Here is an 18,695-nt window from a genome sequence, read left to right as displayed (position 1 = left end):
GCCCTCACAGCGCGCGAGAATAAGCGGCAATGGCCGAAAGCGCCCGAAGCCCGAGCGGCGCACGGGATGCCGGGATGCTGGAGGACTGAGGGGTGGCGAAGGGAGGAGAGAGAGGGGGGGCGGACATGGCTGCTGTTAGGAGAGGTGAGCGGACGCGTTGCCATCGTTACCGCGAGCTCCGTGGCCGGTGGGGCGGGGTGACGGTTCCCAGCTAGACGGGGTTCGGGGGGGAAGGGTTGCCCCTGCCGGGATGATGGGCCTCGTCCCTCTGTTGCAGCGTTGCCATGGTTACGTCGCCGCGACAATCAACTCCAGCCGGCGCGCGGCACCGGAGGCGATCGGGGTTATTACCGCGGCCGGCAGGCTCGGGTGGGCAGCGCTGGTCAGTGTGAAACTTAAACGGGTAGAGAAATGGGATGGCCCCGTAACAAGCCGCGACGAGCGTTCAGACGGGAAGGGAATGTGAAGCGATTCCGGAGTCAGCCCAGAGCTGGGGGGCCGCGGCAGTGCACTGCGACCTCCCTTTCAGGAGAGACCGGCTGAGTGAGCCCTGGCTCGTCTTAGCCCAGCTCGCTCCCACACTCACTGCTGCCAGGCCCCCCTGCTAACTCCCCAGGTCACTCTGGACCCTGCGTCCTCCTGAAGCACAGGGCCCCCCAAAGCGCGGTAAGCCCAAACATTGATGGAGCCGGGCCCACGTTCCTACATATTGGTGGAGCATGGGCACCACAGGCCCATGTAATTCGCTGCCTATGGAGAGAGATGGAGGGTGTCTAAGGGTACAATGGGTGGTGAGTATCTGGAAGAGGCAGGGGTTAGCTGGTGTCTGGAAGAGATGGAGAGAAAGGGTTGTCCCTGGTTCATTCTCACCAGTCCCCAGTGCATACCCCTGTTGTGAGCAAGCACCAGATGGCTGCAAAGGGACAACCAGAATTTTATTGAGTGGGCCCAGGAGGGACTCACCGCATATGGGGTTCCCCTCCTTCACATTGCCCTGACTCTTCCCCCTTTTGCCCCCCCAGAAACCAGGACCTCTTCCACCTTTCTCCAGGAGAGACCTGGAGTGGCGTGGACTCCCTTCCCCACGCCAGGGAGACCTAGACTAGTGGGAACTTTTGCCTGCCTGCTTCCGACTTTTACTTGCTGAACTCAGCTAGACTGTTTGGAGCCAGAGGCTCTATGCTCTGCACTGCTGCATCCCAATTCTTAGCAAAGGGGGCAGGTTGGCTGCTTAGAGCTACATGTGAGGAGCAACTGGAGGTCACAAGCACCTCCAACGTCTGCCCTTCAGTTGTGTGCAGCTGCCCACCTTGGGGTAGGGGCACACCCCCAAATTGGACCAATATCTTAAACTGTCTTGAACCAAACCATACCCCCCCACCCCGTTTCAGTTTGGGTCAATCAAAACATTTTGATTTTGACCATTTTGCTTTTCTAACTAAAAAGTCATTTAGAACCAGAAAACTGGAATTTTTTGTTTCAAAAATTATTTGTTTAGGCAATTTGGATTTTTTTCAACTTTTTGGAGTCAAGAAATTCATCAAAACCAACCATTTTCCCACAGACCGTTTCAGTTTTGATTAATCAGCATTTTCCAATTAAAAAATTTAGTTGAAAAATTCCCAATCAGCTCTACTAACGTTATCACTGAATTCCGCCTAGAGATGTGCTTGGGAGGCTAAGCTGCTGCACTAGTGGTGAATCTACCTCACTAAGCATAACTGAATTGTCAGAATCCTGACTAGCTTATCATGCTTTCTTTATAGGAGTTCTTCTGGCAACATGCATAACACAGCATGGATATTTTTTTAATTTGTTCTCCATGTGGGATACTTTATAACAGAGGTGGGCAAAACTATGGCCCGCAGGCCACATCCGGTTTGCGGGACCGTCCTACCTAGCCCTTGAGCTCCCGGCCAGGGAGGCTAGCCCCCACCCCTTCCCTCGCTGTCTCTCCTCCCCCACAGCCACACTGCTGCATGGGCAGCGCTCTTGGTGACAGGGTTGCGCGCTCCTGCCGAGCAGCGCAGCAGAGTGTCTGGCTCCGGCCGGGCGGAGCAGCTGCCAGACATGCTGCTCTGAGCAGCATGGTAAGGGGACCAGGGAGCAGGGGGCGGTTGGATGAGGTGGAGGTCAGGGGGCGGGGGGGGGGGGTTGGATAAGTGTGGGAGTCCCGGGGGGCCTGTCAGGGAGCAGAAGTGTGGATAGCGGTCGGGGCAGTCAGGAGACTGGGAGCAGGGGGTTGGGGGTGGGGGGTCCTGGGAGGGGACAAGAAGCAGGGGGGGTTAAATGGGTCAGGAGTTCTGAGGGGGGCAGTCAGGGTGCAGGAAGTGGGAGGGGGCAGGGGCCAGGCTGTTTGGGGAGGCACAGCCTTCCCTACCCGGCCCTCCATACAGTTTTGCAACCCCAATGTGGCCCTTGGGCCAAAAAGTTTGCCCACCCCAGCGCTATAACATACAATGAGGTAAAGCAAGGGAAAGAGATGCTGCAGCAGTGAACTAGCTGTAACGGATGAATGCATTATTAACTATCAGTCAGTAAAATTTTGTCCCATGCCATACATTTTGTAACTGGCAAAACTCTCCTTGACATCAGTAGTAGCAGAATTTGCTTATTACAGCATTCCTGGCTACTTTTAGAGCGAGTTAATCAGTATTACATTGTTTTTCATTATTTTAATTTAATATGAATAAAAGAAATGTAAACAGTTACACCCAGCCTCCCAACTGACCTTTGCTGAGTGGGGTATCCTTCATTTTATGATTAATAACAATATTTTATACTTATATTAGCACCTTCCTGCTGAGTATTTCAAAGCACTTGACAAACACTAATGAGTGAAGCCTCTCACTACCTTTGTGACAAAGGTAAATTATCTTCATTTAACATATGTGGAAACAAGTACAAAGGACCAGATATTGCTGTGTATCAGTTTAAATCCAGAAGGACTCTTATCAAATAAGTAGAGTTTCCCTTGATTTAGAGTGGTGTAACAGAGCAGAATTTGACCCACTGACAGTAACTGGCTTGTCCGAAGTCACATTAACAAGTTGATAAGTTAGCTAGAAATAGAACCCAGGACTCCTGGCTCCTCTTCTCATGGCGTACTTCTATACTAGCAAAGTAAGATCTGTATTATAGCAGCTGCTAAAAACGGTGCAGCTGGATGAGTGCTAAGCTGCTAGTAGATCCGGTTACACCTGCTATTCTCTCACTGTTATAAGTACTTCATTAAAAAAGCCTAACAATGTTCTTTTAATAAGATTGCAAAGTCAAGCACTTAGAAGTTGGGAAATGCCAGATTTAAGGATGGTCATGCAACCTTAGTTCAGCTCCCTTGTGTATGCATTATGATACAGTATTTAATTACATGATAACACACTATTTTTTCTTACACTATTGCTACAGCTTCCCAGAGTGTGCTCAGTCATTCTGTGGGGATGGTGCATGTGCTGTCCAATCATACACAGGAGCTGCCAGGGGTTGGAGCATGTGCAATACAAACAAAATCTGTGGAGAACTTAGTACCCAACGTTTAAGAAGACTCAGTTGACTACGTGTGAACTGAGATTTTTCAGTGACTCATAACTTGGTCCTACTTGGGTGTTTTTTCACAGCAACAACAAAAGGCATATTCCTGACAGCAGGTGACCCCGTCAAATGTCCAGTCCCAATCCAAAGCAAGGAGGTGTGAAAGCTTCTTTAAAAATGATAATAATCTTACAACCAGTTCATTAACATGGACAACATGAATTTTTTCATGCTCTCATTCTCCAAAACAACTGAACCATTTTAGCTGAAAGTTTAAAAAAAAAAAAAAATCTGTTTGAGATAGATGCCTGGCATGGAAAGTTTCAACCTGAATGGTTTAAGTTTGGCAAAGATATAAGTAAGTGAAAACAGGTCTTATAATGGGAAGCGTTGGGCAAACTTAGTTATAGGCATTGCTATCTGCACCACCTATAATACATTTTTGGTATCAGAAATGCTGAATCCTGAAACAGTTTTGTAGAAAATGGGCCAAATTCTGTCTTCAAATATGCATTCGCACAGTGTTCTTTAAGAAAATTTGGCAGGGGCTACATTTAAAAAACTCACTTGTTGGGAACAGACTTTATGCACTTGGTTCTGTATTTGTTCAGTATATCAAACTCCCAGTAAAGTCAGTGGGATTCTGCTCATGGAGTATCTGCACGATCCGGCACTAGGGGCACAATTTTCAAAACTGTTTTCTTAAGACGCACATGCACCTCAAGCATATGTACATGCAAATAGGCCCTCAGGACAATATGGCAGATAGATAACCATGCCCCTAAGAGCCCACTCGTATATATGAATATGGGATTTGCACCATGTTTGTATCCTTTCTTGAAAACAGGAGTTAGTGAGCCAGATTCATACCTGGTATAAACCCATTGTCTTCACTGGAGTTACATCAAAGATAGAGTCGGCCCATATTTAAGCATCGTTATTTAGGCCGTTGAAAGCAAAGTGATCTTGCACTTGGCAGTCTAAACTAATTTAGAATAATTGAAAATTAGATGTCAAGTTTCATAATTGAAAATGGATATGTTATTACTAATTACTAATTACTATATAATTACAATACCTATCTCACAAATGTGTGTTGTCAGGCATAAGCAATTAATGTTGGTGAAATGTATTGAGATTCTATAGATGCTAAGTAGGGTTATTAGGTATTATATCATTTGTCCTTGGTACAAATGTAGGAATATGGTTAATGCCTACTTGTGGGCTAATGACAATGGTATACGGTTTTGTGGTTAGAGCAGGGAACTGGGAATCAGCGCTCTGGGTTCTGTACCCAGCTCTTTCACCGACTCACTGTGTGATCTTTGGGCAATTCCCTAAAGGCTTGTCTATACAAAAAATTGTACTGCTTTATCTAGCCCAGTATAATTAAAGTATTACAACCTCTGTAATAAGGAGTCAGTTATAGAGGTGTGTGGCCAGAGTCCCAGGGGAGCCATACGGAGGTTACTCAATTAGGGTGAACTACAAAGAATGGGGCAGACAATCCCCAAAGCTGGTGGATATTCCAATACTTAGATTTACCAAGTCAGCACAAATCCGCTTCTATAATACTTTACCGTTACTCGGAAGCCAACAACACAGTTTCCTTAAAGTAACCCAGTCTTAGGCCTCCACCCAGACACCCAAGTCAAATATGATGAGGGTTACTGAAAATCTTATTCATCGTATAATAAAGTTCTGCCAATCCCAAAGGATCGGCCACACCATCTCCCAGGTTAATGAATATTTCAGTTCTTACCCAAATACGTGTTTACAGCCAATTCTTCTTAACTAACCTAAAATTTATTAAAAAAGAAGAGAGAGTATTGGTTAAAAGATCAGTATGCATACAGACATGAGTACAGTTCTGAGATCAGATTCATAGTAGAGATGGTGAGCTTTGTAGTTGCAAAGATTTCTTTCAGTATTAGTCCAAGGCTGTAGTCCTATGTCCATATTCAGGGTGATCCAGATGGGACTCTGGAGATCTCAGTCTTAGGACTTAAGCTTCCCCTGCGTGAAGCATCAAGCAGATCTGAGATTAAAAGGATCAGGACCCAAGACATTTTAATATAGTACCAGGCCTTCTTTTGATAGCTTGGAGTCCTTAGGTGAACAATAGGCAATCATGGAGACTTTGAAGTAGACCTATTTCCTAAGCATCACTGGTAATTAGCTACATGGCTTAACATAAGGCAGTTGCCTGTTTTCCACCATTCACAGGTGATTTGCTGTACATTTCAAAGAGAGATGAATACAGTGATATCACTATGTTTACAGTTCATTTAAATGATATTTCCTTTTGATGTCTGAATTAACAGAATACAGCATAGACCGGGACTCTCAATTACATTGTTAACCTCTAACAATATATATGTAAACACACAAAAACACAAACATTATCTACCAATATGTCCCTAAAAGTTGAATCTGGGTCAATTATCCTGCAAGCTGCTTAACCCTTTCTGGCCATGCGTCATACGGTGTATTTTAGGTTTGTTTACAGATGGAATTCCAGAATAAGAGCTATCGCTATTCCAGAATAAGGGTATCCATACATGGAGTTATTGCACTTTAAATTAACACTCTACCTTAAGATGAAACAAGTTTCAAGTGTAGACAAGTCCTTTTTCCTGTTTGGGGAGTAAGCGATCCACACTAGAGGTTATTCTGGTATAACTATTTTGGTAAGAAATCACACCCTTAACTGACATTTATATCAATACAAAATTTGCACGTAGCCCAGTCCTTAGGCCCCAATCCTGCAAAGACTTCCACATCAGCTTAACTTTACATATTGTAAGTAGTCCCATTGAAGTCAATGTGTAAAATTAAGCAGCAGAGGCATAAATCTTTGCAGGATGAGTGCCTTAGTTTTGCCTTCTGAAAAATGCCTCACAAAGTGCCTTAGTTTTGCCTTCTGAAAAATGGGGCTAATACTCACAAGAGATTCTCAATTCTGTATGTACCTATGGAGTGCTAAGGTGGATAACAATGGACAAGTGAGCTTTCATTAGGTCAACACTGCCACACTTCAAGAAAATTTAAATTTGTGTTTTACAGAGAAGTTAGATTAGACACTTTCAGAAGAATTATTGCTTGGCTCATTCATTTCTTTTTTTTAATTGCATTGTGTTAAGGATTTATCTGGGCTTTCAATGATTGGTTGTAAGGGGAGCGTGGTTAGAAGGAATTATCATTTGAGATGGGGATAAGGGCAACATTGTGGTGGTTGGGGCCAGGGGATTGACTTAATCAACCTTTGGTTGTAATTTAACAACAGATGACATATTCTGATTCCCCCACATGCTTCCCTGGTTCTTGTACAGTTCAGAAACGGAAATGTCATCAGGTGATTCATGATGAGTGCTGTGAAGGTACAAATACACAATAATATTTAGTATCTATATAGTGCTTAAAGTTTTCAAAGAGATGTACACACCAGAGAAGGTGGGTTCTCTCCATGAAGGTTTCACAGAATGACTTTAGGGTTAATGTATCCTAAAACAAGTTATTTTCTAAATCTGAAGTAGTTGATGTGGAAAAATTTCAGTCATTTGTGCATTTTGCAACATTGTGGGTAGCAAAAATGTAGGCTGATTTTCTCCTAATTATTCCTTATTTTCCCTCCGAGGGCAGGAAGAACTTCATCAGTTGTATCCTTTTGGACATCCCATCCCTTGCACTTGGGGATGACATGCAAGGTCACTGTCTAATAAGTTTGCACAATGTTTATATTAGCATAGTTTTCACTGGTATCCTTTTTTGTGTGGCATCAACACCATCTGTTTGAGCTACTATTGGTAGGTGATAGCTTCTAAAGGTATGTCTTCACAGCAGAGTTATCCCAGGCTCCTACTTGGTTATTGCTGCTACCCCAGCACCCATACACACATGAAGCCCTCTTGCATGAATATACTTATGCTTTCAGCCTGGGCTAGCTGGCTGGTCTGGTGCTATAGGCTAATGGTCAAGTTCTGCTTTCACTGGTACTGGGTAACCCACCCATTTTGCAATCAGGGCGCAGGCTAAACCAGTCAAATGCCAACAGTCCGACTCCTCTGATGCTTTCCCAAAATTTCCTCTCCCCTATGTGTTGAAAAGGACAGACAAGTTCTCTTACAGTTTACTGGGAAAGAATCATAGAGTGAGTCAGCTTACAGCAATGCTAAGAACCATGGGATATGCCCCTAGAAGTCCTAGCAACACATGAATCATTGTGGAGCAGTAACTCAGGTATGGTTTTGCAATGTGGCTGCTCACATCCAGGGTAGGTTAAGCCAGGGGCTGTTCATCTGAATGAAGACATACCCTAAGTCAGTGATGTGTAGAGGAGTAATGGAAAGAGAGTTGAAACAAAAAACAGTCACCATAGATCCATCGTCTTTAGAGGTGTATGTGGGAGATTAGAGGAGAAGGAGGGAGTGACAGATTGGTCCATACTAACAATCAGGTTTGTAGACTGAGCCACATGAAATCCATGCAGCACACACCCCTGAGACTTGACATTACATAGCTGACAAGAGGCGCCAAAAGAGCATTGTAGCACGCTCTTCGTCTCTCTTTCCTCTCTGGTTAATTCCTGGTGCTCCACCCTCCCTTTCCCCCTACTCTCTGCCCCCCCCCCGGGGGGGGGTAACCTCCTAAGAAAAGAGACAGACACCTTATTCTTCAAAGACTTCTGCTTTTGGAATTTCTCCAGCATTTCTGCTCCACCTTCCTTCAACCAGAAAAACAGGAAAACCAAGTTCTGCCTCATTAAAATTAACATGCTTACATGCTTGGGAACTGGACTACGCCCATGACTTGCAGGTTTTCTCATCCAAAACTGGGTGGGCACTAACGCTAAAATAATTTGTATGTAAACTTGATATCATCTTAAACTTGGGGTACAATAGAACTAAATGGCCACTAGAAATCCATGCCGAATTCTCTCTTGGTTGAAATAGGTGCAACTTCATGACAGCAGCAGAGATTTTGGCGCCTATATTTTACTGAAGCATTTGAAATGTAGATCACATTGGGCTCCTGTGGTTTTCCCACCTTTAAACAATGCGTAATAAACAAATGAAACAGACTACCAAGGAAATACAAATGAAATACATGCCTGCTGGCTAGAAGAGACTTTCCCCAACATACACACTCTTGTAATATTGATCTAACTGGAAAATTGGTGAGAGAGGCTGATGCAGAGGTTAGGGCACTAGCCAAGGATTTAAGAGACCTGGATTCAAGATCTTGTTCTGCCACAGACTTCCTGTGCGACCTTGTGCAAGTCACTATTTGCCTAGTGCATCAGTTCCTCAGCTGTAAAATTAAATTAATGGAGATATCTGATCTCCTAGAACTGGAAGGGACCTTGAAAGGTCATTGAGTCCAGCCCCCTGCCTTCACTAGCAGGACCAAGTACTGATTTTGCCCCAGATCCCCAAGTGGCCCCCTCAAGGATTGAACTCACAACCCTGGGTTTAGCAGGCCAATGCTCAAACCACTGAACTATCCCTCCCCCCCCTTGCCGGGGTGTTGTGAGGATAATATCCTAAAGATTGTGAGGTGCTCAGAGACTATGCTAATGAGGACCATGTTAACACCTAATCTAGCTAGAACTAAGTATTAAAACAGACAAGAAACCAAAAAGCTATTGTCCTAAATTCATAGTATTTGGAATCTCAACTGATTTTAGGTATTTCCAATATATCAACCACCTTGGTATCTTAAGTGCCAATATAAACATGTACATGCATAGATTGCTATGGAAAATAAGGGATAGTAACATTTTGATGTTAATATGCTGTGACCAATAGTTTATAAAATAGATTGACTGCATTACTGTTACAGATCCTTAATAACATTTGTCAGCTGTCGTCTGTTCCCTTACAGATCCTGTTCTATTTAAATGGATTTTATTACATGTTTTATTTCTTGGCAACGCTTCTAATGATTATTTATAAAAGTAAGTTACTTTATACAGATTCTAAACACAAAACTCAGTTGTGTGCGTGTTATATTGTGATGACTTGATGTACTTAGTGGTTTTGGTTTGTTTACGCTTTGCTATTCAACAGGTCAAGTTTTCAGTTATCCGGATAATTACTTGGCTCTCGATCTTGCGCTGCTGTTCATTATGGCCACTCTAGAAGCAATCCGATTATACTTGGGTATGTTGATCTTAATTATCATTGTACACTTTAAGATGGAATGTTTGCCTCATAGTCTTTACACATTAATCATGTTATGAATGTGGATGTCAAAACTTGCTGATTTAGCAGCATAACCAATTATTTTACAGACTGTTAAACATGTATGTTGTTAAACATTAATTGATAGATTGATCTGTATTGCCAGAAGGGCAAATGATAATAGTTATATATTGGTTAAATATAATTTTTAAGTACCACTAAAAAGGGACAGATTCACAGAGAACAAGAACTGCTGGAAATGTAACACTAGCGTACTGCTGTGCTATTTATAAGTATGTATGTTGTGGGAGAGAATAAAGCTCAAAATACAGAGGCCCTGATTCTACTGAAGGGCTCCTTTATACTGCTCCAGCAGCATAAAAGCGGTCAAGTGGCTGGAAATAGCCCCCAGCGATAACCCAGTACAGAAGATTTAATTGAGCAACCTAGAGCTGCCACAATTGTTCCACACCCCTCCTCTTTCCAGCACTACACTTGGAGGGCAGGGTATGGGGCAGGAGGGACTCTCACCTTGACTATGGCCCCTTTCCATTGGGTTAATGGGCTAGAGTGGCATAAAGGGACATATAAGCCTTGGTTCCAACCCCCACTGTAGGCATTACTGAGTCAGTCCGAAGGGTTTTGTGTGTTTGTTGGGGTTGGGGATTAATTTTTTTTATATGCCAGGTGTTCTTGAGACATTTATACCAGCATACACCGTGGGCTGCTGCTGAATTCAGCTAGGTTACATCAGGGATGGATTTAGCCTATTGTCTTCATTTTATAGTTAAAATGTGCCTAAAAGTAAATTCTCTGTATATGTGCTCAGAGCCTGTTCGATGAAAATATTTTATAAATAGAAAAATAAGTTCCAAGTCTGAGGCAATTAAAAAAGGAATAACAAAACTATTGACCCTAAAACTGGCTTGGACATAAGTTACAGAATTTTAACAAAGATGCTTAACAATTGGAACAGATGACTAAGATGTGGTACATTCTCCATTACTTGAAATATTAAAATCATATTTGGATCTCTTTATAAAGATACACCCTAGTCCAGTGGTTCTCAAACTTTTTTTTCCCCACTTACCACTTGAAAGTTGCTGAGGGTCTTGATGGACCACTTAATGATCTTTCCAAATGTTGTTTATACCGTTAGCTAACTATTGTAAAGCGCTTTGCATAAAAGCACTGTATATATAAAAAAAATTAATAATTAACTTTTTTTGTTCTACAAATAAAAGCACACAACTAATTTTTTAATATCAGTAGTCTTACCTTTCGAATGTGATGGATGTGCCCTCTCTCCTCTGCCGCGGCAGCCCCCGAGCTGGGCCTGAGAAGGGAGGGTCTCTCCTCCGCCACAGCACCCAGAGCTGAGGCTAGGAAGGAGGGCTGTCTCTCCTCAGCAGCCACAGCCCTAGAGCTGGGGAAAGTTGCCTCTTTCTCTGGCCGCTGCAGCCCTGCACATCCCCCCACCCCCTCTTCTCACCCCATACCCCTTCCCACCTACCCCCGAGTCCCCCCAAGGTCACCACCTCACCTTACATGTGCGTCTTCTCCAGGGTCCAAGCACCTAATTAGTGGAGCCATGCCTGCACAGCTCCGCTAATTAAGTGGGTGGCCCTTCATTCTGTTGTGTGCGGCCGCCCAGGCGCGCACCTTAGATGGAACTATCTGCGGACCACCTGAATGGAGCTCGCAGACCAGTGGTGGTCTGTGGACCACAGTTTGAGAACCTCTGCACTAGTCAACAAGTTGTCAGGCTAGATGCAGGAACCATGTGGTGAAATTTAATGGCCTTTCAAGCAACAGGCCAGACTAGATGATCGTAATGATCACATCTAACTTTAAAATCTATTAATCTGGGGGAAATAATGTAGGAGTTGTGCGTAGGGCTTGTCTACATGTGCTGCGTGGATTTTCCACACCCCTGAGCGATGTGGTTATACCGACATAAGTCTGTAGTGTAGACCAAGTCTTAGAGTACCGGTAGATTGTCTTTTCTCCAAACTACCATCCTGGTCGTGTTGAAATGACCGTGCTCATCTGTCTTTGGATTTGTTCTTAACCTTACAGTCAGTGGCCTCGATTCAGGAAGGCATTTAAGCATGTGCTTGACTTTAAGCATGTACTTAAGTCCTATAGACTTCAAAGAGTCTTAAGCATGTACTTACAGTTAAACATGTGTTTAAGTGCCCTTACTGAACAGAGCTGCTCTCCTGGGTGGGACCCAAGACATTGTCCCTGTAAACAGTCAAAGAATCATGTAACCATTTTGTCTCCTCAAGGTACAAAGGGTAACCTGACAGAAGAAGAGGTTCCACTAGGGGTCAGTCTCGTGATTACTGTTGGCAGCATAATGTTGTCTGTCTACTTCCTGGTGTGGGAGACTTACGTGCTAAAAGCAGACGTCATTATTAATGCTATTCTTCTTTTTACGTATGGGCTTGAGGGACTACTACAGATCATAGCCATTGCTGCATTTGTCAGCTAAATCTCTGCTGCTCAGAGTTGTAAGGTACATCTGCTTCCAACATTTCTTCAGTAAAGAGACAACATGCATCTTTAAAGTCTAAAAGTATTTGGTTTCACTTTCTCCAGTGTAAAATACTGGGAGGAAACTCATCCTTGTATTACAGGGTTTACTATAGCCCTATTACAGCACAGCCCCCCATGAATAACCAGCTAAAATATTCTGTACAGTAGCTCTGTTCCACTGTTTGACTAAATAGTTCATTTAGTGGCAATGGCCCTGCTTCAGGAAAACACTTAAGTACATGCTCCGCTTTAAGTCTGAGTAATTCCATTGCAGTCAATGGGAGTGCATCTGGGCTTAAAGTTACACACATAATCAAGTGTATTCCTGCATTGGGTCCATGTACTGATCTGCTGTGCCTAAAGACGTACATGTGTATTTAATCAAAATTCTGCGTCAGATATTTGTATCCAATTCAGAACAAATGTAAACCAGCATATTACTCTAGTTGTATGTTGGTGCAATGCCATTGATTTTAATGAAATCACACTGGCATAAAACTGGAGTAATGCAGAGGAGAATCAGGCCCTGTCTACATTAAAAGAAAATACGGTGGGCTCAGTTCTGCACTACCAGGTACAGGGTTGTATTTGAGGGCAGAATTTTGTCCTGTTGTTCTTATTCTGATCTCACTTGTGCCTTTTACACCTTCGTAACTCCACTGACTTCAGTGGAGTTATTCTAATTGATACCAGTGTGTGAGAGAGCTGAATCAGGTCTCCTATATGCACAAGGGAGCTGTGTTATAGCTGTTGTGGGAACTACAGGTCCAACCACTCCTCATTTCCTCTAAGGCCACATCTCTGCTTTGGCAATGTAAAGGATGGGGCTTTTAAATGGGCATGAATGTTAACGTTCCCTTTGTACTACCTGAGCAGTGTAGAATGGCCTTTTTATAAATAAGAATTAGGCCTTGATTTTTCCTTTTGAAAGATCAGCTTTAATGTTATGTAAGGTTTTTATCGTCTCTCTATGATGTTATAAAAATAGATACTTTCCTTTCCTGTTTGGTTAAATCACTATTTTAAAATCTGTTTGACTAAATGCAAGCTAAGATTTTGCAGATGACCATGGGTTTCTGTAACAGTGTCATCATTGGGTTTTTTGTACATAATTATAGCCTTCATATTCATATGTTTTATTTTTGTATCAATTAAAAAAAATAAAGAATTCATTACACCCTAATTCTGTTTGCAAGTGCAAAATATTTTGGACCGGCTTCTGGGATGTGGCTAAGCCGCACAGCGCACAAGTTAGGGGGTTAGGCAGAGGGTGTGGAAAGGACGCCTTTGATTTTTCTGCTTTTATGTGCAGGCCAGTTCTCCTGTACATTGGGAGAGCCTCCGGAGGTCTGCTTTAATTTACACCAGGCTTCAATGACTGCAGGGGGCTGAAAATGCAGCCAGGGACTGGCGCAGCCACACACCCTTTCCCCTGCACTGCTGGCAGCAGGGGGGCAGTGATAGAAGAGCCCAGGTGGCAGCACTGTGCCACCAAAAGATAAATCTTAAAGTAGGGAAATTGTCCATAAGCTAGTTAACATCTGCTTCAGAGCCAGATTATACCTACAGTGTAACTAACATCAAAATCTGCATTTCTCCAGGCAAATTTCCTGGGGATGAAATCTTGGCCCTGTTAAAGCCAATAGCAACATTTCCCATTGATTTCAGTAGGGTCAGGATTTCACCCCAAAGTCAATGTGAGAACTATGGAAGTACGTCCTAAGAGGCAGCAGATAAACTGAGTGACTGAATGCTTTCATGCTTAATCTGCATAAGTCAAATAGTAATCCTTTTGTTCTTCTACATTTGCCTGGCATAATGGAATCTGCCCTGTCATACATTTTCTATTAATAAAGCAAAATGCACAACCTATAACACTGCTTCACCCACCCTACGCATGATGAAAGCATACTGTGCATATTTATACCTTGTTTTATTGTATGTTCATTTCCTGGTATTTAGTTATGCCCATCTCAGGCAAAGGTAGAAATATAGGGGCCCTTCACAGAATCCAAAGGAAAAACTATGTAAACAAAACCACAGTTACTTGTCTATATTGGAGCAGACAGGGATAGCACACCTTATAGTTAACTCGGAGTTGCTGTATTAGCTTCCCTCTTTTACTTGCCTCTGGTGGTCTGAACAGGTAGCTGCAAATAGAGCACATTATACTAGTCCAGGTAGAGGTAACAAATGTCTAACTTCATTAATGATTTAAATACACTTGTTCTCTTGTTTCCAAGTGTTGTCTTGAGTCCCACAATTAATGCCTGAAGTCATGTGTCCTCTGGTGCAGATAAAGTACCCATCCAGTGTTTCCTGGTGTTCCATGCTCTTTGCAACCTTTTTCACCATATATGTAGATGGGCTCTACATCTGTAGTACAATGTTCTATGATACGTTGTTGCCTTTATGCATTATTCTCTGTACAGACTGTCAGTTGTTTTGAAATTCTCTCTGAAAGAAACTAGTGTAACACTTAAGAAAACTAATAACCCAAGAAGTCAATTAAGGCCTGGTCGACCCGCCCTCACACGGATGTAGTTAAACCGGGGCAATCCCCTGTGTTGACACTCGTATTTGGTTAGAGTGGGTATATTTTTGGCTTAGCTTCAACGTGTTCCCAATGTACTTAAGATGAATTGAAGCCATTCTTAAATCAAAATAAGTGACTACATGGGAGTTTAACTAAACTGATTTAAATTCACACCTTTAGTTAAGCCAGTGTGACTATCCTTATAGATAAGCCCTAAACTCTCAAGCAGCACCAAATACTCAGAGCAGGGTCTAATGTTCCAGAGGGGGATTCTGAACCCTACTGCACTATTAATAATATTAGCTTGGCACACCCAGCTCTCTGGGTCAAAGGCTGATCTCACTGATTATATTGGCTACGGGCGGAGAGAGAAGGAACGAGATTGTAGAAGTCGGAGGCTAGTGACGACGGAGTTAAAAGTCCGACCATCTCCTCTCTCCTGTCTTGCTAGTGCAGCCTCAATCCACTGCCCATGTTCGTGAGTCGGCAGTCGTCACATCTCATCTTTTACCTGAGCTCATTCACTCATTTGTACCCTGAAATTGTGGATGCCTAGAGCAAGGGGAGGGACATTCTCTCCATAAGTTATGTGTTATTGCTTAAGCATGTTTAAACAGAAGTGCTGGAGTCCTGAGAGCCAGGCTTCTCCTCAATTGCACATGGGTAGGGCAAAATTTTGGTACCAGGGAACTGTGAAATTACCAGGGTTTCTGGATGACAATATGAACTAGAGGATTTATACCATCCATGGAATGTTAAGTAGTTATGCTTTTATGCCCTCTTGTATGTCACCCTCATGCACTGAACAATCTCCTGGGTAGCATGTGCCAAGCACTCTCCCTCTCACACTTCAAAAAATTCATGGGTTCCATGAAGCCAGCAAGCCATAATGCTCACACTCATCTCTCTCGTTGCTATTGCGACTGTGCCCATTCCTATATTTAAACTCAATCCTACAACGAGCTCTGTCCAAGCAGATCACTGCCTGTGTGTGGAGCTCTTTTCAGGATCAGGGCCATAGACTAAACTCTTTGGGACAGAAATTTGTTATCTTTATTCGTACATTGTACCTGCTGTACAGCACAATGTACAGTTATATTGCGAGAGAGACTATTTTGGATTTCCTCTAGTATCCCAGCAACAGCAAAACAGGAATATCCTGTTAAACAGAAAGGGTGGCGGACAAGGCAATACTGTCTTTCACTAGATGGAGCCAAGTTTTGATTAATATATTTTATTTGCAGTTAAAAATAATGCTGACAGACAAGCTCTCAGGCTCTGCAAGTCCTCTCTCTGAGTCAGTGGAGAAAAACATAGGAAAAAGGCTGGCCAGGTTCCTATATTTGACTTTATTTCTGCTGATTTAAAGGTGCCCTCTAAAGGATGAAATGGCACTTGTGCTATTTTCATATTCTTTATGGAGCTGAAAGGGTTTTTTTTGTTTGTTTTTGTTAAAGTTTCTACTTGATAGAAGAAGAACAGGAGTACTTGTGGCACCTTAGAGACTAACAAATTTATTAGATGCATCCGAAGAAGTGGGCTGTAGTCCACGAAAGCTTATGCTCTAATAAATTTGTTAGTCTCTAAGGTGCCACAAGTACTCCTGTTCTTCTTTTTGCGGATACAGACTAACACGGCTGCTACTCTGATACTTGATAGAAAGGAGTGTACAAGCCCAACTGTTTTCCCCTTTGCAGGGCACCTTTAAAAGGGACTGATCTTAGAGGCTGGGAGACAAATGGTTTAATTCACTAGCATTCAGTGTTGGAGTTCAAAGTTCATATCTTCTTGTTTAGGTCAACATTTCAAATGCAGCTGGTGGTTTCAAAATAGGGCCTGATCCAAAGCCCCCTCAAAGTCAATGGGAGTCTTCCCATTGGCACCAAGGGGCTTTGGATCAGGCCCCTAATCCCTAATGGACGCTCCATGTCACAAAATCACCATACAATTGTGTCTGCTCAGGAGAAGTCTAGGAACTGACTGGCATGGGTTATATAGTAGGTGCACAAGCAGAACTGGGTGGGAAAGCTTACTCTGTACTTGCACTGTGCCTGGCATTAGTCAGAGCTGTTAGTCTCTTGAGGTCACCTGTTAGCTGGTTTCTCTCTGATGTTGCAATGCCAGTGAGGAGGAGGAGGATGCAGCAATGACCAAGGGCAGTGTTAAGGAGAGGAGGAAAAGATCCAAAGGTTATATAATCCCCATTCAGATGTTGGCAGGGAGGGGATTAGCCCTCTCCACTTAGAGCAAGGGTGGGCAAACTTTTTGGCCCGAGGGCCACACTGGGGTTGCAAAACTGTATGGAGGGTGGGTAGGGAAGGCTGTGCCTCCCCAAACAGCCTGGCCCCCACCCCCTATCCAACCCCTCCCACTTCCCACCCCCTGACTGCCCCCCCCCCCACAACCTCCAACTCATCCAACCCCCCCTGCTCCTTGTCCCCTAACCACCCCTCCTGGGACACCCCACCCCTAACCGCCCCCCCCCGGGACCCGACCCCCTATCCAACCTCCCCCCCCACTCCCTGTCCCCTGACTGCCCCGATTCCTATCCACATCCCCGCCCCCTGACAGGCCTCCCGGGACTCCCACACTTATCCAACCCACCATTCCCCGTCCCCTGACTGCCCCCCCCCAGATCCTCCGCTCCCTGTCCCCCAGGACACCCTGCTCCTTATCCAGTCCCCCCAACCCCCTTACCATGACACTCAGAGCAGCATGTCTGGCTGCCGCGCCGCCCGGCCAGAGCCAGACACGCTGCTGCACGGCCCTGCAGGAGCACGCAGCCCCGCCACCCAGAGCGCTGCCCACACAGCAGCATGGCAGCGGGGGAGGGACCGGGGGCTAGCCTCCCCGGCCGGGAGCTCAAAGGCCGGGCAGGATGGTCCCGCGGGCCATAGTTTGCCCACCTCTGACTTAGAGGAAGAACAGTTGCCTTCCCTGAATGCAGGGATTTACAAATAGCTGGGCTGGTCCAGCTGAGGGAATTCATTTTCTATTCCCCAGTGTCGCTTCTCGGGACACAAAGGGCTGTGAGTCACCTTGTTACCACCTGCCTCCAGCATGATGGAGTCTGACCTGTGCTAGCTGGGTATTAGCTCCCTTACACAACCAGCCTGTCAGCCACTCAGGCACTCTCCTTTGGGCTACACCAACCCTGTCTTCACTTTTGCAGGTTGACAAGAGATGCACCTCAGCCCCCAGGTCTCTTTGAAGTGTCCCTGTGTGGTCTCCAGCCCCTGATCACTGGATACCCACAGAAATCCCACATCCTCTGTTCCCAAAGGAACAGCATACCACAGTTCACTGCTTTACCTTATACCATTATGCACAGCACTTGAATTCAATTATAAAACAAAAGGAAGTTTGTTGAAGAAAGAATAAAGATTCAAATAAAAACCAAAGTGAGAGATGGGGACAAATGGTTAAATATAAAACAAAATCATACCACGCATTCTAGAGACTAAACCTAACCAAGCTAACCTATCTAAAGCAGATTCTCTCTCCCAAACTTCTTTCCAGTGTTTTCAGCCAAGCCTGGCTGAGATCTCTTTTTCATGAAGCAAACCCACTGCCAGGTTATTTCCTAGCTAAATGGTGCCAGGGTGTCCCTCTGCACTGCCAAATATACCAGAACAAACCTTTGATGTTCACCTTAAACTAGGGTCTTTCACCTGCTGTTTACCTCTTCCTGTTAGTTTCCTTTTGAAGTCTCTACTAGCTCTTCATTAGCATTTTTAGTATGCTAATAGACTCCTACTGTATGACATACAATACACAGTGGTCCATCATGGAGATAAGTGTCTCCCATGCCCTGCTGAGAAAAGTTTGTCTCAAGACAAACTACATTTAAGTAACCTGCTTTTAACTACAGACCTAGAGAACTTAATTTCTAGTATATACCTATA

The 18,695-nt window shown here is 44.1% G+C and overlaps 2 protein-coding genes across 8 annotated transcripts in view; both read left to right on the top strand.

Moving 5' to 3' along the window:
• Positions 1 to 16: 16 nt before the first annotated feature.
• TMEM80 (transmembrane protein 80) lies at positions 17 to 13,437 on the top strand. 7 transcript variants are annotated; one of them, XM_042862134.2, is made up of 5 exons: positions 17 to 144; positions 7,174 to 7,238; positions 9,415 to 9,487; positions 9,600 to 9,692; positions 12,005 to 13,437. In XM_042862134.2, exons 1-5 carry the CDS (start codon positions 126 to 128, stop codon positions 12,208 to 12,210), a joined length of 456 nt encoding a protein of 151 aa, XP_042718068.2. In that variant the 5' UTR covers positions 17 to 125; the 3' UTR covers positions 12,211 to 13,437. The 7 variants fall into 7 exon arrangements, with proteins under 7 accessions (XP_042718068.2, XP_023967186.2, XP_008173131.4 ...); XM_008174909.4 differs by having other exon boundaries at positions 21 to 144; positions 7,174 to 7,190; positions 9,394 to 9,487; XM_065591941.1 differs by lacking the exon at positions 17 to 144 and adding an exon at positions 268 to 382.
• Positions 9,441 to 18,695, top strand: part of EPS8L2 (EPS8 signaling adaptor L2) — a 139,059-nt gene continuing 129,804 nt past the window's right edge. Inside the window, exons 1-2 of the mRNA XM_005290613.5 lie at positions 9,441 to 9,487; positions 9,600 to 9,692. The gene's annotated coding sequence lies outside the window, so the exon portion shown is untranslated. The remainder of the gene's footprint in view (positions 9,488 to 9,599; positions 9,693 to 18,695) is intronic.

Source organism: Chrysemys picta, chromosome 4 (genome assembly GCF_011386835.1).
Source record: "Chrysemys picta bellii isolate R12L10 chromosome 4, ASM1138683v2, whole genome shotgun sequence".
In the NCBI taxonomy this organism is placed as follows: Eukaryota; Metazoa; Chordata; order Testudines; family Emydidae; genus Chrysemys; species Chrysemys picta.
The sequence above is the reverse complement of the archived record's forward strand: the minus strand, read 5'-3'. Positions and strand labels throughout refer to the sequence as shown.